Source organism: Globicephala melas, chromosome 18 (assembly GCF_963455315.2).
Source record: "Globicephala melas chromosome 18, mGloMel1.2, whole genome shotgun sequence".
In the NCBI taxonomy this organism is placed as follows: domain Eukaryota; kingdom Metazoa; phylum Chordata; class Mammalia; order Artiodactyla; family Delphinidae; genus Globicephala; species Globicephala melas.
The window spans coordinates 67,607,812-67,633,213 of NC_083331.1; the positions used below are offsets into that span (position 1 = coordinate 67,607,812).

Genomic DNA, 25,402 nt, shown 5'->3' on the forward strand with positions numbered 1-25,402 from the left:
CAGGTAGTAACAACAGTATCAAAGGAAGATGGGATTTCAAGGAGGAGAGATCTACAGTCATAGGAAGCAAAGAAATCCAAGAGGAGGAAAACTGAGAACACTTTTCCATCTATAATTTATCAATCCACGCAGTGACTTAGCTTGTATCTGGAAATATTAAAGAAACTCACATCCGAAAATGAACTGGGGCCCCGTTGTACAAAGCAGTCATTTATCTTCTCTTGCCTAAAACAAGTAAATTACAGAAATGTGCACGAAAAGGGTAACAAAATGAATTACCTAATTATCTATCTTCTCTCTAAATAACTGTTTATGAACCTACCATTTTGAAAGACTTCTTTAATTTTTCCTTAAAAGAAGAGGGAAGAAAGGTGATTCCAGAAAACTGATATGAAGTCAGACTATCGGCCTTGAAGACACAGTGGCAGAGAAAGCAGCTGGTCGGGACCTCCTGGTTTAGCACACGCTGATACGACTGAGTATTTTAAAAAGGACTAGATGGGTGTTTTTTAAAGCTACCGGCTCTACCCTAAACACTCTCTAAAAAATGAAGGCCCCTAACAGCTCACTGCTAACCCCTTTCTCTGGTGGGGTTTATAGTGGGAGATGAGAGTCTCATCTGTCTGCACCAGTTTATCTGAAAGCAGGAGGCCAGGTAAATTTACACTTCCTTCAAGGCCTGAGGAAGAGGGGTGGGTGTTCTCAGATTTCTGTATCACCACCTTCCTGGTCTTGGCCTGAAACCTAAGGCTGTATTTAATGCCTCCAGCTTCCCACTCTCCCGTAGCCAGGGAGCGCGCCAAGCTCACCCTGGGGTGGGAGAAGGAGGGATTATTGGTAAATATTTACAGAATAAATAACCTAACCTAATCAGGTTCAAATACTTAGCGACTTTATCCCAAAATTCTTCTTACACATGACCTCTACCTCTTGCCTAAATTATGGTAAAGTCTCCTAAGTTACATCTAAAACCCCAGTTCTCTGCCTCTATCCCCACCCCAGCCACTGGGCTCCAATGTCATGGTCACCATAGTCCCTCAGCAAAGCTCTGATCCAGACACCTCCCAGCTCAAAAACCCAAAAGGAAGAAAAAAGTCAACACTCCAGACATGGCCTCTGTCAGCCCCCTCCTTCCTTGGGTGACCGGGATCTGTGCGCCCCTAACTCTCCCAACACCTCACCAGGCTCAACGACCATGTTCCCCAGATTTCCTTCCTCGGGGCCTTCATCACAGGGTCCCTCTAGTCAGAACAGTTGTCATCTCTCAAATCTACTTTCAGCTCAAAATGCCACCATCTTCAGTAAGTTTTTTCTAATTCCCTCCACTAGAGGTACTCTCTTTTCCTTAGTAGCCTTTAACATGTTACTTTTAACGTTCCAATCTTCGATTTAAATGTGCACAAAGCTTATTTTGCAATCTTCCCTCCCTATTAGTCTGTCAGCAAGGTAGGAAAGGATCTGTCTTACTCATCCTGCTTCCCCCAAGCACCTAGCACAGTACTTGGCATATGTAGGGACTCAACAAATGTGTTCAATTAGTTTGGTGTATGTGTGAAATTAAAAATCTATTCCTGGGGACATCCCTGGTGGCGCAGTGGTTAAGAATCCGCCTGCCAACGCAGGGGACACGGATTCAACCCCTGGTCTGGGAAGATCCCACATGCCGCGGAGCAACTAAGCCCGTGCGCCATAACTACTGAGCCTGCGCCCTCTAGAGCCCGTAAGCCACCACTACTGAGCCCGTGAGCCACAACTATTGCAGCCCGCGCCTAGAGCCTGTGCTCCGCGACAATAAGCCACTGCAAGGAGAAGCCTGCGCACCGCAACGAAGAGCAGCCCCTACTCGCTGCAACTAGAGAAAGCCCACGTGCAGCAACGAAGACCCAACGCAGCCATAAATAAATAAATTAATTTTTTTTAAAAAATCTATTCCTGGGACTTCCCTGGTGGTCCAGTGGTTAAGACTCCACGGTCCCAAAGCAGGCAGCCCAGGTCAATCCCTGGTCAGGGAACTAGATCCCGCATGCCGCAACTAAGACCCAGAGCAGCCAAATAAATAAATAAATATTTTTTCAAATCAATTCCTGTACAACACGGGGAATATAGCAAATATTTTATAACAACTGTAAGTGGAATATAACCTTCAAAAATTGTGAATAACTATATTGTACACCCGTTATTTATATAATACTGTACATCAACTATACTTCAATAAAAAACTAATTTTTAAAAATCTATCTATTCAGGGGCTTCCCTGGTGGCGCAGTGGTTGAGAATCTGCCTGCCAATGCAGGGAACACGGGTTCAAGCCCTGGTCTGGGAAGATCCCACATGCCGCGAAGCAACTGGGCCCGTGAGCCCCAATTACTAAGCCTGCGCATCTGGAGCCTGTGCTCCGCAACAAGAGAGGCCGCGATAGTGAGAGGCCCGCGCACCACGATGAAGAGTGGCCCCCGCTTGCCACAACTAGAGAAAGCCCTCGCAGGGAAACGAAGACCCAACACAGCCATAAATAAATAAATAAATAAAGCAAACTGTCAACAAGTAAAAATAAATAAACACTATTATAAAAAAAATCTATCTATTCAGAAATGTGGAGACATAGATGTGGAAGCATCTGTAATATGTGTATTTATTTGTCAATCAAATACATGCTCATTTCTTTTCCCAGGAGCTTACTAACATAATCCACACATCCTTAAAAGTAGGAAGCAAAAATCAATCTATGAAACTAAATAAAAATCAAGCCTAAACCAAGTAATGCACCCTTACATAAGAACGAATTTTAGTATTTTATTAATAAAGACATTCCTCAGCACTTGAAAAGGGGTATTTTTCTAGTGTCAGTTATGCTATCATTAGCCTAACTGCAATCAGCAGGATGTCACCTTGCTTCCAAAAGCGCCCATGCTTAGTATCTTTTACAATCACTAAAAGCCCAGGCAACAGCACCATGCAAATCTCTGTCCCATGGAGCTTAAAGTCACTGACAATTTTGCATAAAAAACTGAATTTTCTTTTCATGCACAGTTCTCACAATCAATTCAGATTATTTTTAATCTGGAGCCCCACAAAAATTGGTTTCATTTTCAGTTCTGAAGAAAGCAGAGGTTTTACAGTTCTTAAACCCTCAACCATAGTATATAAATAACTACAATAATATACTACCATATTATTTAACGTAAGTTTAATATGTTACTATCACACTGAATTATTTAACGTAAGTTTCATATGGCTTCTAGGACTAAATAAGGACATGATCAAGATCTAAATCCCTGCATATTTGGGGATCTTTGCACCTCAGTACATATTCTAGATGTCATGAGAAATAAATCTCTTAAACGCCCAATCTGTTCTCCCTAGTTGGCAAAGTAAATTACTCGTGCATAGATAAAAATCTTAATTTTAGGACTCTTCAGGATGTTAATAGCTCCCTCTCTAGCTCTATAGTCTGTGCCTTTGAGCCTGACCCACAATTCCCATTGCACTCTTATCAATGATGTGAGTTTCCTCTATCTCTACTCAATATCTTCATGAGACAAACATTCTGTCACTACTCCTACAATGAACAGGCAGGTCAAGCTTCATGTTTCCTGGGTCTCAGGAAAGCAGTGTAAGAGTTGAGGTCCCAGTACAACTTCCCAGAAAGCTGACTTCACTCTCAGCACCTTCCTAGGAACTCAACCTGCAACAGGTCACAACCGTCCTTCTTCCTTCCAGGGTGCGAAAACAGCCAAGAGTCAGAGGACTCCCAAAGGGGAACACCAACCCAAGGGCTCCCTGGGGCCTGTCTGTGCTCCTTTTCCCTCTAGACTGCACAGTCTTTGAGGACAAGGTCTGTGTCTTAATCAAATGTTTATCCTGTAGTGTCTGTTGAGTAAATGAACAACCAGTGACAACTGGGGATCTACTGAACACAAGTTTTTAAGCACAAGAGCTTAAAAAATTGTAACAACACAACATTTCTGTCTGCTAATGTCACTGTTAAGAACTCAAAAAACAGGGCTTCCCTGGTGGCGCAGTGGTTGAGAATCTGCCTGCCAATGCAGGGGACACGGGTTTGAGCCCTGGTCTGGGAAGATCCCACACGCTGCAGAGCAATTAGGCCCGTGAGCCACAACTACTGAGCCTTCGCCTCTGGGGCTTGTGCTCAGCAACTAGAGAGGCTGCGATAGAGAGAGGCCCACGCACCGAGATGAAGAGTGGCCCCCGCTTGCCGCAACTAGAGAAGGCCCTCGCACAGAAATGAAGACCCAACACAGCCAAAAATAAATTAATTAATTAATTTAAAAAAAAAAAAAGAACTCAAAAAATGCCTCAAGATCTGCTAAGATCCTGACTAAAAGATAAATAAGAGGACACTGAATCCTCTGGGAGGCTCCGGGGCAAGACACCCTGGACTGATAAGAAGAAGAAGATCACGAGGAAGCCTGGAGCACATAAGCCTGGGCTCCATGTGGCCTCTGTCCCTCCCCTCCCAAAGGTCACCTTTGATGGAAATGAGCTCCAGGGCCACAGTAGGCCAGGCTCCAAAGAAAAAAATCTGGTCCGAAAGGAGGATCTTACATCCACTGTAGGCTGGTCAGTGTCCCCCCACATTGTGCGGGTGACACCAGGCCAAGACCACAAAGGGATAGGCATCACAGGTAGAACCCAGGTCTCATAACAGCAAGTGTACAGCTAACTGGAATATGCTGGGAGACTGTGGGGTAGAGTGGTTTGGGGCTTGCTTCACAGAGTAGGGGATATCCAAGACACCAAGACTCCAAGTTGTGAAGAAAGAAGCCAGCACTCTTTCTGATCATTTCCAACAACTGAAGCTATGGAAGAAGACATCTGTGATTCTCTCAAATTCTGGAAGCTATTCTGAAACCCCTTTCCTAAAATGGACCACACCCTCCCCAAAATCCACCAAAGGAGCCCATCCCCACCATCCCACCACCTATGGAGTCCCCAGCAACTATGCCTGATATATTAATTCTTCCAGGAGAAATTAACATTGTGACAGGAATCTTTGCCCATCTCAGTTTCAAGTGGCTTTGAATTCTAAGTCCCTTTAAAAGTTTGATACTTTAATTGGTTTTTCACAAAATCAACTCCAAAGAAATCAGTAGGGTACACATTCTTCCATTTAAAAAAAACAATGATAAAACAGCAGTTATTTCTCATCTTCTGGAAAAAAATAATTAACATTCTCTCAGAAGGTTTTTTTTGAAAGAATAAAGAAAATTAAAATGGCTAAATGAACATATTCAAATCCTGGGAAGAAAAAAAGCTAACCTCAGAGATTAAATATCCTGTAAATACTAGCTAGTGTAATGGTTTATGAACGAATTTAGTATACTATAAATATTATGGGACCTCTGCTATCACCATAGGAACTGTGCTTTCTACTTAAGAAAATAGCAATAAGTTAGAATGACAGATTAGATAAGTTCTCTAAACAATCTTAGGAATACAACTCTTTTAGTAATGACACAATTTGAACAAGCTGCCATTTACAGCTGAGTATTTATTTTAGCCAAGGCAAAGCAGGCTGAAAGGTAAAATGACCCAGGTTAATAGAGTTTAGTCTACATTAAAGAACTGTAGGTTAATAGGCCCATGAAGGTTTTTTCCTCAAGCCACAGAATTATTTTAACCAAAGTACCCATAAAACCGTGATTTCATATCCCTTTAAAAAATATTATCTGACTACTAAGTTAATTCTTCCTTCTTCAGTAAGTTTCTATTGAGATCTTTTGTAGATTAATCTTGTAATTCTTGCTTTTTATTTCTTTCTCTCTCTCCTCCTAATATCCCTTAAACAGAAACGAAGAACTCATTTCTTGGCTTATGGAAAAATGAATGTCAATTTCACCTACAAACTGGCCTAGGACTAATGAAATATACAAGCGGGAAAGAGATCCATGGTACAAATAGATGTTTCATATTCTGATATTATCTGATTACCACAGTATGTAAAGATACTTGATAAAATGCAAAAGTAAACAAAATACATTCAATTATTTCCTGGGGTCAGTGGAAAATACATTGGATCAGAGCCAGTAAACTCTGTAGATTTTGTTCTTTGTTCTTGTCTGTAACACGAACTGTATCACCATAAACAGATTAATCATGGTAGATCTTATCTTCCTCATCTGTAAAATTAGGAAACTGAATCAGATGACCTCTAGAGATATCTTTCACCTCCAAAGCAGTATGATTTCATTTCCATGTCACAAATTTCTACCAACCCAGAGAATTCATGGTACTTTCCACAAAGGCGTGTAATGATTCAAATTAACCATTTAAAAGTTTCTGACAGGGTAAGACAGGAATAAAGACACAGACCTACTGGAGAACGGACTTGAGGATATGGCAAGGGGGAAGGGTGAGCTGTGACAGGGCGAGAGAGAGTCATGGACATATATACACAGTAACAAACGTAAGGTAGATAGCTACTGGGAAGCAGCAGCATGGCACAGGGATATCAGCTTGGTGCTTTGTGGCTGCCTGGAGGGGTGGGATGGGGAGGATGGGAGGGAGGGAGATGCAAGAGGGAAGAGATATGGGAACATATGTATATGTATAACTGATTCACTTTGTTATAAAGCAGAAACTAACACACCATTGTAAAGCAATTATACCCCAATAAAGATGTTAAAAAAAAAGTTTCTGACAAACTCAAATTTTTAAATTATATCTTTTTTGACACACCCTGCCACCCTATCAAGAAAAAAGTGTTAACTATGAGCCAGGTGACCTTAAGCAAGTCACTTGATTTCTCTGGTCTTCAGTTTCCTCATCAAAACAGAAATTTAAACAAACAAATAAACAAACAAACCAAAAACCCCACTATCCCTGTCTATCTGACTACATTTTTCCAGAGGCTCACGCAAGATGTTTTTTGGAAAGAATTTTCTAACACCGTCAAGTGCAACCTTTCATTATTTCACCTGGGCCTCCTTCCTTCCTCTGAGCATTCAAAGCAGGACTCTTAACTTGTTGACAATATTTTTGCTACCAAGATGCACGTGTTTATCTTATTCCAGGAACACACATTTTACATTAAGATGCACACCTGTATAAGCACTAAGATGTACAATTTTCAAAGAGGACCAACTGAAGTGTCTTACATGAAGCACCAAAATTTCCCTCCTATATTCGTTTTCTTTTTTCTTGATAGGTTATTATCCATTCACTTATGAAAGTTAAACAATTAGGAAATATTAGAGTATATAAAGAACAAATCATATTTCCTTTTCATGTATTTCCTTCCATTTTTCTTACACACAGGTTATTTCTTACACAATTGTGATGTACATACTTCCACATACTATTTCTTTTTCACCCAACATTAAAATTTTCCCGTTATAAGTCCTCCATAAGGAGCACTTTTAAGAGTTATATGATATTCCTTTAGGCTGCCCTCATAAATCACAAAAGCTTGTACTTACTGGGTATTTACTGTGCGCCAGGCCCTATTCTAAGTGCTTTATATGCATCTTCTCACTTAATCATCACAAACATGATGATGATGGGATGAGTGCTATTATGATGTCCATTCTTGGGATGAAGAGACTGAGAAAGCAGAGCTTTCTCTGAAGAGCTGGGTTTAGAATCTCCTGAGCTCAAGTTCTTATCCACTACATCCTACTGCTACTCCTCACAGAACTATCCCCCTATTAACAGAAACTTGGTTATACCATGGTTATTTTCTAAGTTCTAGAATTCAGAAACTAAACATCTGATATCTAACTTATTCCTGAAACAAGAGCATACTGTACTGTAGCATCTGTAATACCATAAAACTTTTTCATCAACAAAAGAGTGCTTATGCTTTTTTAAAAAGGGAACAATCTGTATATACTGTTTATAATTTTTTAATTTATCATGGTAAACAACTTTCCTTAGAACATTTCTACATCCACATGACAGAATGTGTATTTTCTGTATGAAAATACAGTATGTGAATCTCTAAGTACACAGAGTTTGAGAATAAACTTGTGGTCAATGGAGATGGTGGGCAGTTCAATGACATCTGCTTTCAGATTCACTTTCAGACTAACATTCAACAAATGTTAATCTATAATAAATAAATGGGCACATCTCCAACACATGCACTGACCCAGCCAGCCTCCCTAAGTAGACATACCCAAGCACTATCTTGATTGTATTTATTCCTGCCAACTTCAAAGAAAGCGGCGGGTGGGGGGGGGGGCAGGGAGATGCCAACAAACCATTTGGCATTACAGAGCTCTGATCAGGTAGTAAGTCTCCTTGCCAACAATTTGCTGATAAGAATTTAAGGAGTCCATCTGAGAAAAAGAAAAAGTGACAGAGATGTAAAAGAAACAGAAAAAACTTCACCATCTATGTACTTCTTAATGATTTGCAAAACTCATGCTTCAAGTGATAGAAAAGCACTTGCAGGTTTTTATTATTTGTATTTTTGTTTTATTTTGTTTTGTTCTCAGATGAGTTACTAGATACCTAACATAAGAATTAGATCACTGTGTTCTTTTACACGTTGGAGTTCAACAGATTTGGTGAAAAGAAAACTGTCCTAAAAAAGGAAATGAATATTACTTGTATTAAAATGCGTAGCTGCTCTCAAAACCTATGCAAAGATCACGCAGATTTACTGACAACTTGCTTTTTCTAAACTAAAGCAGACAAAGGGCCAGCCTCAAAGCGATGCATTCTTATGTACATGAACATCATCAAATCTATCAGGTTGCAATGAGAAACTAATGATATAATGGATCCTGTGCGTTAGGAAAGTTAATCTGGCAGAAAGAGATAGGCTAGAATGAAGTAAATAGAAATGGGTGCAGGGGAGAGAAATTAGGGGCAGTGGGGAATCAAAAAAGATTTAAAAATAAAACGTGTCAGATGTAGAGACTTCAGGAGTCTTTCATTCATCAAAAAAAAAATCTAATATCTTGTAATAACCTATAATGGAGAAGGATCTGAAAAAGAATATATATATGTATATAACTGAATTACTTTGCTGTGCACCTGAAACTAACACAACATTGTAAATCAACTATATTTCAATAAAAATTTAAAAAAAAAAAAAATATATATATATATATATATATATATATATATATATATATATATATATATCAAGCCCCTGCTAAGTGCCAGGTACTGGGGAAACCATGGTGAACCAACAGTCCAGTGAGGGAAACAGATGCGAAACAAATGTACATACACATCAATAGGTAAATTGTGGGGCTTCTCTGGTGGTGCAGTGGTTAAGAATCTGCCTGCCAATGCAGGGGACACGGGTTCGAGCCCTGGTCCGGGAAGAGCCCATGTGCCACAACTACTGAGCCTGCGCTCTAGAGCCTGCGAGCCACAACTACTGAGCCTGCGTGCTGCAACTGTTGAGCCTGCGTGCTGCAACTACTGAAGCCCACACACCTAGAGCCCATGCTCCACAGCAAGACAAGCCACCGCAATGAGAAGCCCACGCACCGCAACGAAGAGTAGCCCCTGCTCACCGCAACTAGAGAAAGCCCGCGTGCAGCAACGAAGACCCAACGCAGCCAAAAAAAAAGAACCCACCACATTCAAGACACTGGCTGTCCCATCAACCCAGGTGCCAGAATATGGACAACGTGGTCCCCCGCCAACCTCAATGGAGAGGCAGCGTGAGGGAGAAATAAGGAGGAATTAGAGATTTCAGAGTTGGTGACCATGCAAGGATGACTCTCACTACAGAAAACAAGTATGCGAAAAGGACGTCTGCTTTGAGATGAAAAGTGACTGTTTAGGTTTCATAGATGCTAAACTTAAGGGACTGGTAGGACAGCCAAGTACACGTCAGGCAAGTTAGCAGAAAAGCAGGTCTGAGCTGGGGGGAAAAAATCAAAACTGAGATAATGATTCAGAAATTGCAATGAAGGTATGCAGCTCCCTGCAGAGTGCAGGGAAGAGATTAAATGTTATGACCCAAAGGTGGAGAAGGGACTCTTTCGGAAGGGTGGTGAGTGAAGCAAGGGAACAGAGGAGCGGGAGAACCAGAGAAGGGGAGAGAGGTGCTGTGTGGTAACAAATGCTGCAGAAGACAAGTTGAAGGGGTGAGGACGGAGAGGCTACCCCACACTAAAGGCAGAAGCCAGGCTGCAGGGGCACAACCCAAGGTCACATAGTGGTTAGTGTTAAAGTGGTAACAGAACCCAGGCCCCCAAACTTAACCGCAGGCCTCACTGCCTCCCAACACTATAATGGAAGAATTTTCTCAAGTCATTATTCTTCTAAAACTAAACTTAATGGCATCATAAACAATCCAACCCCACAATCCATTTACACTACTGTTAAGACCTTTAGATCGTTTGCAGTTGGTCAGTATTTTACATTTTCTGCCTTGAACCATCAGCACTGTGACTTCAGACACTGTCTTTTATGTACATTTCAGTTTAGTCCTTAGGGGGAATTCCTATAATCTTAAGTACTGAGCCAAAGAACGGAAGCACATTAAAGTTCTTCATACATACAGCCCAGCTCAAAAAGTTATACCATGCATGTTACAAAACCCAGGTGACACAATGCTCATAAAATGCCATGCGAATGGGGCCCCTGGAATTGTGGGATGAGGAAGCCCTGCAAACAAAAGTGCCTGGCTCACCCCATCCGTGCAAAACCTCTTCTATCTCTGCAAATTTGCAAATTTATCAAGCAAAATGGCATCTTGCTGTAATGAATGTTTCTTTAATTGTTAGCAAGGCTGAAGATTTTTTTCTTCTGTTCTTCATTGGCTGACTGTATTCCTTTCTTTGAGGAATTACCTATTAATGTCCTTGCCCATTTTTCTTCTGGAGTATTTTTCTTTCTTTAATTGATTCGTAAGAACTCTCAATATATTTTTTAAAACTTAACACTATGACAGAGATATAGATATACAGAGAAGACAAATACTGTTCCTAAGCTTATTATTTGACTTTTAAATTTATGGTACTTGTAACATACAGAACAGAGGTTTGAGTTTGCATGGGGAGGCAGAAGGCAGAGTGGTGAGTAGGAACACATGGTCTGAAGCCACAGTGCCCAGGTTCAAGACACAGATCCCCCACTTATAGGCTTGTGACCTTGAAGTGACTTGACCTCCCATGTAAAGCCCTAATACATATCCTAGGACACAGTAAGTGCTTAATAAATGCTGGCTCCAGATATATTTAGTCAAGACAAGCAATCTTTTATTATCATAATACAAGCTTACCTTTGTTAAGCACTTAGTATTAAGGATCTTTACATATATTAAATTGTTTAATCTTTACTTTAAGAATGCCCTAAGATAATAATACCTAACAATCCCAATTCTCAGATGAGCAAACTGAGGCTTAGGTGAAGAAACCTGATCAAAGTCCTCAGCTCATCAATGGCAAGGCCCCGGTTCACCTCCCAAGCCCAGGCCAAACTATTTTCCTTTACTTTCATGCTTTAAAAAAATTCCTCTCCACCCTTACATGATTATTCACCCATGTTTTATGCTGTTTCTTTGATTTATTTTACATGTGACTCTTACATTTATTTATCACTTATTTCAGTGACACAAGTCCCCTATATACGAACGAGTTCCATTCTAAGAGTGTGTTCTTAAGTTCAATTTGTTCGCAAGTCCAACGAAGTTAGCTTAGGTACCAAACTAACACAATCGGCTATATGGTACTGTACTGTAACAGGTTTATAATAGTTTTCACACAAAAAATACGTTAAAAAAACACAAAAAATAAAGAAAACATTTTTAATCTTACAGTACAGTACCTTGAAAAGTACAGTAGTACAGTACAACAGCTGGGATACAGGGGCATGTTCACATCTTTGAAACTTCACAACTTGAAGGTTCGTATGTAGGGGATTTACTGTATAAGGTGGGACCCCAATACTTTTTATGCAATATCATTTACTCAATGGTGTACCCACCATGTTTGACTACTGTTCACATGCACCCTAAAGGTTGACACACACAGAGGCCTGTTTTCTGTTCTGGGTCATAGACTTCTCTTTGGGTCCTTAGGCTTGTGTGACACAAAACTGTCATATTATTTACCCCCAAGATTACACTGAGGGGAAGATCTCTCTAAGAAGCGTTTATGATGTGTTCTCAGCCAGTCATTGAAATTGTTCCCCAAATTAGCAACTGTATTTCTCAAAGCTTCTCTCCCTTCCTTCTAAAACTTACTCTGTCCAAGCTGCTCTGCTCCTTCTTTGCCTAGCCGGGCATTTTAAGCATGTGCTCAATCTCTCTCATTCTTTTCTGGAGAAAAGTCTTCCTTATCATTACATCTTCCAGGTCCAGTTCAATTCTTCACAAACCCTTTCCCAAGTACATCAGTTCTCTGTTATTTCATCTTCATGTGTTGTCTGAACCAGGCATCTGAACCTTTATATGTGCTCCTGTGTACTGCTATCTTTTTGTTGAACAGTGACCTGTCCACCTGTTTAGACCATAAGCCCTTCAGGGCAAGGGCTCCAACACAGCAGCAGGTCCTCAGCACCCAGCAAAAAGTCCTAGCACAGAGCAGGCCCTCATCAAATGTGGATGAAGATTTCACAATTCCCTTCTTCCCTTTTCAAATTCAAGGCATTACTAATGTCCTCCTGTCTCCCAATATTCAAATGGATCAGAAACCAAAGAAATAGAACCTATTGTTGATTATCTAGTTGGAGATGGGCCTCCACCCTGCTTCCTGTATTCTGGGACATTTCTGTTGTTAGGACTCTACCAGAGGGTGGAGAAAGACAGTGAGGTGAAGCTCAGGCCAGTTCAGTTACCGATTTCCTATCCTATCTGATTTAAAATTACAGCCAAAATGAGGTTTTACGTTACCTGAGGATTTCAAAGAACACCACCCCTCGGGTCTCAGGTTACCTCAGATCATACTGGAATCTCGTGTTGACTGAACTGGGAGGGCGAGAAGGGCCTCAAGCGTGCACTCCGGGAGATTATCATCCCACACCTCTGTCCATCATCCTCCAGTTACACAAAGGAAAATTTAGTGACGGCCTGACTTGGTTTCATTTCGTTTCACACTGCAGGCTCTCCGATAGCTGTGCAATGGTGTCACCAGCAGGGGCTTGATGTCAAAGGAGAGCCTGAAGCTGAGCACGCTGAGATAAGATCGGCAAGGAAGCCGGCAGCCAGATGACTTGGGCATCAATACCCAAGCGCAGTCGAGCCAGCAAACCCATGCAAAGCGCCCTGTCCCAATATTTACACAAACCTTTCAGAAAAAGAAGATTTTTAGGCCTTGGGTGGTATACTCCGTTAGATCTAGGTCATTATGATGCTATCTTTAATGCATCTGAAAGGCCCAGTCGCAACTCAACCCTGATCAGGGAACTATTTCTAGTTTTTCTCCTGAGTTTGCATATTATTTTGAACGTGCTGCCCTCCTGACTATTCTCAATCACGGGCAGCTAATTCTGGAGTTGTGAGGATTCTTCTTTCATTACCCAAAATCATAAATTACATTTCCTACAGTTAAGAATACTACTGGGGCTTCCCTGGTGGCGCAGTGGTTGAGAATCTGCCTGCTAATGCGGGGACACGGGTTCGAGCCCTGGTCTGGGAGGATCCCACATGCCACGGAGCAACTAGGCCTAGGCCCGTGAGCCACAGCTACCGAGCGTGCGCGTCTGGAGCCTGTGCTCCGCAACGGGGGGCCGAGACTGTGAGAGGCCCGCGCACCGCGATGAAGAGTGGCCCCCGCTCGCCGCAACTGGAGAAAGCCCTCGCACAGAAACGAAGACCCAACACAGCCAAAAATAAATAAATAAATTTAAATTTTAAAAAAAAGTGCTCCAATAGCCTAAAGGAGTTATTAAAAAAAAAAAAAGAATACTACTAATAGTACCTCTGCTACTCTTGTAAAAGCATCTTAGAATCGAATCCTGTTGGTAAGGAAACGGACTCTAGAACAATCTAGTACAGCTCCTCATTTAACAGGAGTCCTGAGGTTCAGAGAAGTTAAGCGACAGCCCAGGGTGACTTAAGTAGCTGGCAGAATATCAGCTGGGCACCATCTAAGAGCTTTACCTCTATTGCTCATTTAATCCTCCCAACAACCATATAAAGTAAGTATGATTACTATCTCTACTCTACAGATGAGGAAACCGAGGCACACCAAGGCTAAGTTATATGCCTAAGACTGCACAGCTGGTAAGGGGCAGAGCTGGAATTACAACCCAGGTGCTTCAGAGCCCACGCTCTGCACTACTAAAGCTCTAGGATTAAAACCCAAGACTCCTGACCCCAGGGAGGGTTCACTCCGTCATTAATAATTCTAAGACTCATGAAAGAGTAAACCACATTTGAAAAAGCCAGCAAAACTTGTTAGGATCCTGATTAGAACAAACTACCATTAAAAGATGTTTCTTAGGCAATCTGGGAAATCTGAATAGTATGTCAACAGATTATTGCAAACTTTAACATAATGGCACTGTAGTAAGAAAACATCCCTATTTTTAATAATACACACTGGGTACTATATAGGGGTGAAATGATGGGTGGTGTGGCACTCACAATCACACAAAAAAACGAGGGGGAAAAGGGGACAGTTAAAGCAAGTTTAGCAAAATCTTGATAATTACTGAATCTGGGTGATGGATTATGAAGGTTCATGATGCTATTCTCTCTGCTTTTTTGTATTTTTTTTCAAGGTTTTCAAACAAATTAATACACTATCATTTTTTATAAATTTATTTATTTATTTTTGGCTGCGCTGGGTCTTCATTGCTGCGCGCAGGCTTTCTCTGGTTGCTGCGAGCGGGGGCTACTCTTCATTGCGGTGTGCAGGCTTCTCATTGTGGTGGCTTCTCTTGTTGCGGAGCACAGGCTCTAGGCGTATGGGCTTCATTAGTTGTGACATGCAGGCTTAGTAGTTGTGGCTCGCAGGCTCTAGAGCGCAGGCTCAGTAGTTGTGGCACACGGGCTTAGTTGCTCCGTGGCATGTGGGATCTTCCCAGACCAGGGCTCGAACCCACGTCCACTGCATTGGCATGCAGATTCTTAACCACTGCGCCACCAGGGAAGCCCTACACTATCATTTTTAAAGGCCCACACACCTGAGCTTATGAAAAATGAACCTAACAAAAAATTTATGAGTACACCTTACTTCTACACTTTAAAGCTTGTTTTTTAAATGGCAGCCTTTATTACCCACTGAACTATTTAATTCTGTTGTTTCTGATCTCACTAAAAGCCACTCATCAATACTAGAAACATGAGAAGAGCTAGTTAAAGCCATACCCTGTTCGTTTTTCTTTTAGTCCATCTACAGAATTGCTACGTTAGTCAGCTAGTTAAGAGATATTTACTGTGTGTTTACTATGCTGTAGGCATTGTATTAGCGCTGACCCAAGCTGTCAAAAACAGAGCAGAGTACTACTTCCATCCAAGCACGGATCGGTGGACCATGGGATTCCAAACCCTGGCCTGGCTGCTGCTCTGCCTTCTGCAAGGATCAGGGGTAGCTTCTTAGATGCTCCTAGAACAAAGCCGAGAGAGGTGCACCTGCTGTGGCTTCCTGGCAGACACTGGGGAGCAGCAAGAAAAAGCAGGCGGTGGCAGAGTACCTGGCAGGTGAGGGGGGTGAGGTTGATGGGTAGTTTTTATATCTGTAAGCTATTGCAAATTCCTCCATCTGCAATGCAGAATCACTGCAGTGTATTTCCCATTCAGCGGGGGAGCCTTTCAAAGGCCCAAGGAGGCCCACCTACTTTCCAGCATTTTGTGTTTGCTTCATCACAAGTTTCATCAGACAATGATCACAGACAGACAACACTAAGGGTTGAGACACCAGCCAAACGTCTGGCTGTTCATGCTTAAGGGTGAATAGGGAAAATAGATGTACTATTAAAGTGTCATGAGGTAGAACACAGCAGCAGTATGTCACACATGGGAATGGACACTACTAGGTCACTATCAGTAGGCCAGCCTCCAACAGGAAGGGCTGTTGAATTCAAGGACTGTTGCATGTGAGTAATGAGCAGTGTTGTGCTCAATCTAATGGCTTATCAAACTAGTACCTCCTTTTCAGTCCGGGTCTGTCCGCACTTTGGAAATCATGATTTTATTTACTCTTCTTTTGCCTCAAATCTCTAACGAGGACAGTGCCCCCAGTTAAAAGAACTAAGTTTCCTTCCAGAACAAAAAAAAAAGCCACAGATGTCTGCGGGCTTTCTCCTTAACATACACACATTGGCAAAAGTCAGGAAGATACAGGATATACTACTGAGGCCAAAGCAACTGAAGTTATGGAAGAGATCCCAGGTTTTGGTCCACTCTCAACTCCTGCTCTACTCCTTACCGTCAAATGATCAACTTCAGTAAAAAGAGAAAAATAAAATCCCTTATTACTGAACCAACTGGAGTTTGAAGAATTTAGAGGGAGCTGTCAGAGCAATTGTGAGAAAAATCAAACTGAACAGACTAGCTATGGAAATCAGTGAAGCTTCGTCTCCAATCTCCACAACCATCATTCATGTCATTCCGTGTCTGACCAGAAAGGGAATCTATCTGCCACCGAAGAGATGAGCCAGGCCCTGTGTTAAGGGACCCAGCACTCCACCCCAACAATAACCCACACACAGCCCCACAAAGCCCAGAGAATCACTTCCAAGGCCCTTCTTCTTGGATCGTTCCAACAAACACAAGTCACCCACCCACAAACAAGCCCCTTTCAAGAAAACAAATGGCAGCGCCAATGCAAGGAGCTGCTAAAAGTTTCCAGCTACCCAGGAGAGCACGCTGCTGCTCTTCCGCACCTTCCAAGTGATGGGGTATACTGCGTTTCCAAGTACAGCAGGACCAGCCCTGGCAGTGGAAAAGTTGATTTAAAACTTCATCTTCCTCACACCCAGAGGCCTATTCTCAAAAGATTTTCTGCTACGACCAGATTAATCACCGGTCTGCTTGCTCCAAATCCCCAAACTTCGTAGTAATTTGCACCCAAGCTGAAGTCACGGGGGATTCCTATCAAGACCCTTAACCCTTGATAAGAGGCGGCCAGGGGGAGGGAGTGGAGGAGAGAATACAGAACCCCTTCCCTTCTGGAGCTCAGCCCACCCAAAGGGTCCGCAGGGCCATATCCCACCCTGGGCTGCGGACTGGAAAAGGAAGCTGCCATCTCCACTCCCCTGCGCCCCTCCAGGCCACAGGTGCCAAGCCCCTCCAGAATAAGGGAGGAGAAGGGGGATGTGAGAGGGAGGGAGGGAGAAAGGAGAGAGTAATTTCTCAGTCGGCAGAGGGACGTAAAGTTGGGGGGGAGGGGGTAGGAGGGAGATGGCGACCTCACTCCCAGGGAATTTCCCCGGAGGGAAGGAGCAGCAGTGGGGAGAGGACCCCCTAGACGCAGGGTGGGGGTCTGGGAGCTGCTGCCCCTCCAGGACCTTCCCTTCTCCCCTGTCCAACACCCCCCTCCTTCACCACCTCTTAATCCTACAGACCCAGTAGGGTCGGCGGCTCCGCCTCCGCCCCGCCGACTTAGAGGAGCGTGAAGGAGGTGGCCGCCCGCCCTCCTGCCCGCCTCCCTCCCTCCCTCCGTGGTCCCGCACTCACCAGGAGCACCGAGCCGCGCACCACCTCCGACACGCTCTGCCGCAGCTCGGCCGCCGTGCCCGGCTTACTCAACGCCCGGGTGAACTTCCGAGTCTCCGCCGAGGAGGGGAGCAGCGGCGGCTGCGACATCCTCGCCACCAGCGCCGCCGCCGAGCCTGCTCCGGCAGTCCGGCCGGGCCGCGCCGCCGCCAGGTGCGCCCTCGGCGCTCGGCCCGGCCCGCCCTCGGCCCCCGGCGCCGCCGCCTGCTCCCCCCGCCGCTCGCCGCGCGTCCGGGCGGCGCAGCCCGAGCCACGCCCTCCGCTCGGTGTCACGCCCCGAGCCACCCCCCTAGGCTCCCGCGGTCCCCCGCGCTCCGAGCGGCGCCGGGGCTCGCTAGGGGCAACCGTGCTTGTGGCCGCGACGGCTGCTCCCCCATGCCACCAGCCTCCCTCGGCGCCCGCTCGCCGGGCCGCCTCCTCGGGGCGGGGTGTCCGGCGCGGCGCGGGGCGGGGCGGGCGGAGGAGGGGCCAGCGCGGCAGGACAGCGGGCCCTGCAGGTCGGGCGGCTGGTGCCTTACGGCGCGGGAGGCGGGCAGCGGGAGGCTGGCAGCGCGCTGCCCCGGACGCCTGGCGGGGCAGGTAGGGACCCCGGGGGTCGCCTCCTCCCTGGTCCGACTGCTCCCCAGGCCGCACGTCCGAAGACCCGAGGCGAGGGCCGCGCAAGCCGCCGGGAGGGCGCGCGACCCGGCGCCCTCCCCGGTCGACAAGTCCTCGGAGCCAATGCCTATCCACTGGGACCGTGGATTCCTTGCCTGAGGAGCCCCAGCATCTTGGGGACTCCGCGGTCACCGGCAGGGTCGGGGTTCGGTGGCACCACGCCCACCCCCCCTGGGGCTGCTGAAGGGACGGAGGTTTCAGGAAGGTGGCACTCGAAGAGCACAGAGCCGTTCGGAAGCCCGGGCTATGCAGAGCGGGACGGAGCGCCCCTGCCCGGGACCCGGGGTGGAGCACCGCGCGCACTCGTGGCGGCGCTTCTCCGCCTCAAAGCACTATTCCGCCCCCAGAGGCGTCGCGCGAACGGTGGAAGCCTCTGGAGCCGAAGGGAGGGTCCGGGATGAGTCACGCAGACCCTGGCCCGCAAGGACGAGCTGCTGAGTCACCATCAAAACTTCTGAGCCTGGCCCAGCTCCTCTGTAAACTGAGGACAATAACCTGCAAGGGGCTGAGGGGACACGACGTGCCCATCTGCCGCGCTTCCGCGGCCGGGCGGGACCGCTGGGCGCGGAGCCCGGGAAACCCAGAAGCGCCGGCCTGCGGGCCCAACATGACCCGGGAGCTGGCGGCTGCTAGCGACAGCCACGACTCTGAGGAACTTCTTCCTCACACCGCCTTTCCGCCTTCCCCATCCCTAACGGGCCCCACCTCTCCTTTTCTCCTCTTTTCTGAGGAAACTCGGGGCAGCCTAACTCTGACCTCGCCGCGGAGAGGGCGCGCGAAGAGAGAGGAATTTGCGTAGCGCCCGTGGCGCATGCTCCGTGGTTTGGGCGGGGAGACTGCCTTAAGGATGGGTCTGCTGATTGGTCGGTGTGCACAGGCCACGCCCACCGCCTGCTGATAGACAGCTCCTTACCTGCGCGCGCGGGGGCACTGTGGACCCCGCCTTCAGGGGAATCTCCCGTGCCTGTGCTACCTAAGTGCACTGAGGCCTCCTAGCAGACGTCAGCTCCGAAGGAGGCCGCCCGTGGCGTCCCACTCTGCCAGAAAGTCAAATACCGTAATCTTAAAGTGGGAAAACTACCAATCTAGTGTAGAAAGCAAAACACCACCGTTCAGGACTTAATGGGCAGGTCTGGCCCATAATAAGCCTGGAGTTTAGGCATGCAGTCAGTACTCAATAAATGCTTGCTGGATTGGATTGTTTTCCCAGTGCTCTGGGGTGCAGGATGTAGCACTAAGTGAGCCTGACAGGCTGGAAGATAAACAAAACAATCATGTGTGATTATAAAAACAATTACTAACCGATTTCCTTTACTGCGAAATGAGGGAGTGGCCTAGATGTGAACCAGGCTGCTTCTGTTCCAGGAGTAGGGCTGGGTGACCCCAACAGGCAGAAGGCGCTGCTTTCATGGGGAGCTTGTGCTGCTTGATATGACCATGCCCATCTCATATATACACCTCTGGGCTCCATGGGATATGTCAGTTCGGTTCTTACCTGAACTGTTAGATGCTAGTCTGAGAATCCTAAATTTTTAACCTTTGAGCTTCTGACTCCTGAAGAAGTTCCAGATAGCATAAATCTTTACCCCACTGTGTTACCTTGACTCTCTAAACCACATCTACTTCCATAGACTGCAAATAGATTATTTTTTTATTATTAAAAACAACAGAAGCACACAATGTGGGGGTGTTTTTCCTTCATTTCCTTTTTTTGCTTTGTTTCGTTTAAGAAATATACGAACACAGAAAAGAGCACGTATATCTGGAAAGTGAAGAGTTTACCCATTCCTACTACTCCTAAATTCTGTGCTTGCTTACTGACTCATTATATTCTAGAATTGGCAGATTTTCATTTAGGAAGCAGGGGATGATGCGTGGTGCTGACAGTAGTCACTGACAATGCCTAAACAAGGACAAGTTCTGACAGAGAAGGAGGTATGGAAATGAGAACTAAGCCCAGGAAGACTGATTTTCCCAGCAACTCAGAGCAGAGCCTCTTCTTCCCGGTGGAGTTAACAAATGGGACATTTCTTAGGTTTAACTTTGAGCAGAAATTTGGTCCTTACACTTTTGGGTTGAATTGTGTCCCCCCAAAAGACATACTGAAGTTCTAACTTCAGTACCCATGAATGTGACCTTATTTGAAAATAGGGTCTTTGCAGATGTTACCAAGTTACAATGAGGTCATATTGGACCAGTATAACTGGTGTCCTTATAAGAAGAGAAGAGACAGACACAGAGAGAAGGCTCTGTGATGACAAAGGCAGAGACTGGAATGATGCATCTACAAGCTAAGGAACACCAAGGATTTCTGGCACCCACCAGAAGCTGGATGAAACAGGAGTCTTCCTTTGAGCCTTTGGAGAGAGCATTGTCCTGCTGATGTCTTAATTTTGGATTTCTAGCCTCCAGACCTGTTAGAGAATAAATTTCTTGTTCTAAGAGACCCAGTTTGTGGTACAGCAGTCCTCAGAAAATAGTACACTTACCAAAGTCTGGTTTTTTGTTTTTGTTTTGTTTTTTTATCCCCGCCAGTGTGGACCTATAATTGTGAGTTCTTACTGCATCAACTCCTGGAGAGAGGCTGTCACACCTTTATAGAAGGAGGAGCATCAGCTCCAGGTGAGGATGCTGCATGGAATGGGGAGGATGGTGTTTAAAGTGTGGTGGAAGATAAACCCATCTACTATAGCTTGAGGGAGTAACCCCGTTTTTGTTTTACCAAAACTGTAGGAAGAAAGCTTTCCTTTTTGCCAAGGATGATACTAGTAGGTAGTGGAGATGAAATATAACTGCAGCCAGTTTTGAAAATTTGCATATAAATGACTGTACAACGCCCAAATATTTATAATTCAAGCATTATCTATGTTTTAATGATAACCTCTTAACTGCATCATTTCCTTGTTAGGTTTGCTTTAGGATTTGTATGTGTCTTAATAATACCTAATTAGTTTAAAATCTCTTACAGGTGTATCCTGAAAGAGCACATCTGTTTTTAGCCTAAATAAAAAGTAACCTGTAAAGAGCAGTCAGTCCTGTGTTAGCATCCAGGGAAGGGCAAAGGGAGCTTTCATTCTTTATTTTTGCATTGATTGAATTTTTTTTAAATAAGCATCTTTTAGTTTTGTACTTCATTTTTTTTCCTATGAAAGCTGAACCCTTTATTTTATTTAAAAAAATATGTTGAATCCTTTTGTATACAAGGCCTTACTAGGCGTCAAATTTTATAACAATAAAATTCTGAAGTTTCTTACAACCTAATGGTGAAAAGATTTGGGGTTTTTTTATTTTCGTAAACTATACATAATGTAAAGTTTACTATTTTAACTATTTTTAAGCGTACAGCTCAGTGGCATTAAGTATATTCACATGGTTGTGTAACCATCACCACCATCCATCTCCAGGACTTTCTCATCATCCTAAACTGAAACTCTGTACCTATTCCTTCCCCCTACCCTCAGTACCTGGCAACCACCATTCTATTTTCTGTCTCTTTGAATTTGACTACTCTAAGTACCTCATATAAGTGGAATCATACAATATCTGTCCTTTTGTGTCTAGCTTATTTCACTTAGCATGTGTCAGAATTTTCTCCTTTTTTAAGGCTGAACAGTATTCCATTGTGTGTGTGTGTGTGTGTGTGTGTGTGTGTGTATCACTTGTTTTTTTTATCAGTTCATCCATCAATGGACACTTGGGTTGTTCCCACCTCTTGGCTATTGTAAATAATGCTGCTGTGTACATGGGTGTGCAAATATCTGTTCAGTCTCTGCTTTCAGTTGTTTTGAGTATATACGTAGAAGTGGAGTTGCTGGATCACATAATAATTTTATGTTTAATTTTTTTTAAGAACTATCATACTGTGCTTCATTGTCTAAATATTTCTCATAATGCTTGTTTTCTAAAAACACTGGTTGATTAATTTTAGAAAAACCAGCATTTTAAAATTCCACTAGGTAATATAAATAGAAGACATAGCCCTTCAAGGAAGAGCATCTGGGGGAAAGGTACGCAATTAATCTAACAAATCTAGTAAGTTTACAGATACCACTTAGGGTTAATGGTACTGGAGGAATATAATCCCCTTTCACTTTTATCTTTTCAGGAGAGATTCCTAGTGGAGATGAAATATGAGGTCTTTAAGAGATCATTGAGACCAGGGCTTCTCAAACTTTAGTATGCATAAAAATCACCTGGGGATCTTGTTAAAGTGCAGATTCGGATTCAGAAGATCAGGTGTGTTACCCAAAGTCAACAGTCCTAACAAGCTCCCCACTGATGTCCAATTCCTTACCCAAGCAGATGCTGCGGATGCACAGATTTTGAGTAGCAAGCACTTAAACTTTCATTCCCAGCAGTTGGGCAAACTGCAGGCCCTTAAAAATTCTCCACTTTTAAATTTTAAGGGGAGGGGCTTCCCTGGTGGCGCAGTGGTTGAGAGTCTGCCTGCCAATGCAGGGGACATGGGTTCGTGCCCCGGTCCGGGGGGATCCCACGTGCCGCGGAGCGGCTGGGCTCGTGAGCCATGGCCGCTGAGCCTGCGCGTCCGGAGCCTGTGCTCCGCAACGGGAGAGGCCACAACAGTGAGAGGCCCGCGTACCGCTAAAAAAATAATAATAATAAATAAATAAATAAATAAATTTTAAGGGGAAAGACGACCAAACACCCAATAGGAAAATGGACAAAATTCGTGACCAAACAATTCACAGAAAAGACATAAAATGATCAGTAAACATATGAAAAGATGTTTGGCCTCATTTATAATAAAGTAAGTGCAAATTAAAACTACACGGATATACAATTTCTCATCAATCAGACTGGGAAAAATTACAAAGCATAACACTATTGGAAAGGCTGTGGAGAAATAGGCACTCACACACATGGCTGATAGAAGTACAAAGTGATATAACCATTATGGAGAGGAATTTGGCAATATCTAACGAAACTATATATGCATTTACCTTTTGAACCAGCAGTACCACTACTAGGAATTTACTCTGAAAATACACCGCAAATGATAATAAAATACTACACCCAAGGGTATTCATTGCAGCATTACTTGTAATAGTAAAATTTTGGAAAATGTCAATATTGGAGACTGGTAAAATATGGTGCATACACACAATGGGATATTATTCAACTGTAAAAATGAATGAGAAAGATGTCGATCAACATCTGTGATCTGTGTGTAATGTGAAATAATTTTCAGGATATATTGTTTAAATAAAACAAAAAGACTATCTAAAGTATGCTGCCTTTGTGTAAGAAATAAGGGAAAATAAGAAAATATACTAGTATCTACGTGCTTGTTCAAAAACAAACATAAGAAGGATAAAACAGAGATTTGTAAGTTTGGTTACCTTCAAGGGGTCAGTGGGAATAAGGTAGGAAGGAAAGAAGAAATGGGGAAACATGGAGTCAGGGACACTTCTCTGAATATACTTTTTTGTACAATTCTGACTTTTTATGTTAATGTTTCACATATTTTTTTAAATCTCGACAAAGAGAAAAGAAATAAAATCAACAAGAATGGAGAAAAACCCTAAAATGGAATACAAACAGAAACCAATGGACAGAACTCTATTTCAAATGAATAATATAACCACACTGAAGGGGGGAAATAAAATGAACTAAACCCAGTACCCTTTGAACACAGTGTTTGGAATATATACCATTAGGTTAAAGACAAAAAGAACTCTTAAAAAAAAAAAGTGAGATGTGAACAAGTAGGCTTTTTTTTTTTAAGGTGTATCAGTCAGCAATTCTGAGATGACTTTCTGTGTATTCCAGCATTGAACAAATAAGTAATATATTCTTGATAATGAAAACCAGGTTTTTCACTGTCAGAGAAGGGAATTACAAATATATAAAGGAGGGTTTTAGAATAAACCCTGTGGTATTGGGTTGGATTTGGAGGTATAGTGTGAACTCATGGGTTTTAATACAGATAGATTAGATAGATGATTGATAAGTAGATGAGAGTAGATAGATACACACATGAGAGTGGGGTGCTACTGGTTCATATTGGCTCCAGATAATCTGCTCGATTGTATTGCCTTTGCTCCTTTGTCAAAGATCAGCTGACTATAATTATGGGAGTCAATTTCTGGTCTCTCTATTCTGTTCCACTGATCTCTTTGTTCTTTTGCCAATACCACACTGTCCTGATTACTACAGTCTAGTATTCAGAATATATACTTTTTAAAAAAAAACACTTATAGGGCCTCCCTGGTGGCACAGTGGTTAAGAATCCGCCTGCCAATGCAAGGGACACGGGTTTGAGCCCTGGTCCGGGAAGATTCCACATGCCGTGGAGCAACTAAGCCCGTGCACCACAACTACTGAGCCTGCACTCTAGAGCCCGCGAGCCACAACTACTGAAGCCCACGCACCTAGAGCCGCAACTAGAGAAAGCCCACGCACAGCAACGAAGACCTAACACAGCCAAAAATAAATAAATAAATAAATTTTTTTAAAGAAACACTTATAGGTAATTTCCTGGCAGTCAGTGGTTAGAACTTGGCGCTTTCACTGCGGTTGCCTGGGGTTCAATCCCTGGTCAGGGAACTAAGATCCCGCAAGCCAAGCTGTGTGGCATGGCCAAAAATAAATAAATAAATTTTAAAATAAATAAAAGTTTTTAAAAATTTAAAAAACACATCTCAACAATGAAAAGACAACCTAATTTAAAAATGGACAAATGATCTGAATAGACACTTCTTCAAAGATATACAAATGGTCAATAAGCATATGAAAAGATGTTCAGCATCATTAGTCACTAGGAAATTGCAAATCAAAACCACAGGGAGGTACCACTTCACATCCACTAGGATGACTACAGTCAAAAATACAATAGGGCTTCCCTGGTGGCGCAGTGGTTGAGTCCGCCTGCTGATGCAGGGGACATGGGTTCGTGCCCCAGTCTGGGAGGATCCCACATGCCTCGGAGCAGCTGGGCCCGTGGGTCATGGCCGCTGGGCCTGCGCGTCCCGAGCCTGTGCTCCGCAACGGGAGGGGCCGCGGCAGTGAGAGGCTCGCGTACCGCAAAAAAAAAAAAAAAAAATACAGACAATAACAAATGTCGACAGGATGTGGAGAAATTAGGATCCTCATATATTACTGATAGAATTACAAAACTTTAAAAAAGTTTGG

The 25,402-nt window shown here is 43.9% G+C and overlaps 1 protein-coding gene across 6 annotated transcripts in view; it reads right to left on the reverse strand.

Annotated features, from left to right (window-relative positions):
- The window catches only part of DOCK9 (dedicator of cytokinesis 9), a 283,582-nt gene extending 265,810 nt beyond the window's left edge, over window positions 1-17,772 (reverse strand). For 2 of the 6 annotated variants that reach the window (XM_030856827.3, XM_060288094.2), the window contains exon 1: window positions 17,555-17,772. In XM_030856827.3, the coding sequence (XP_030712687.1) occupies window positions 17,555-17,683 (129 nt within the window). In that variant the 5' untranslated portion in view covers window positions 17,684-17,772. The remainder of the gene's footprint in view (window positions 1-17,554) is intronic. The other 4 variants (XM_030856830.3, XM_030856834.3, XM_030856838.3 and 1 more) reach the window with 2 other exon arrangements.
- Window positions 17,773-25,402: the final 7,630 nt, after the last annotated feature.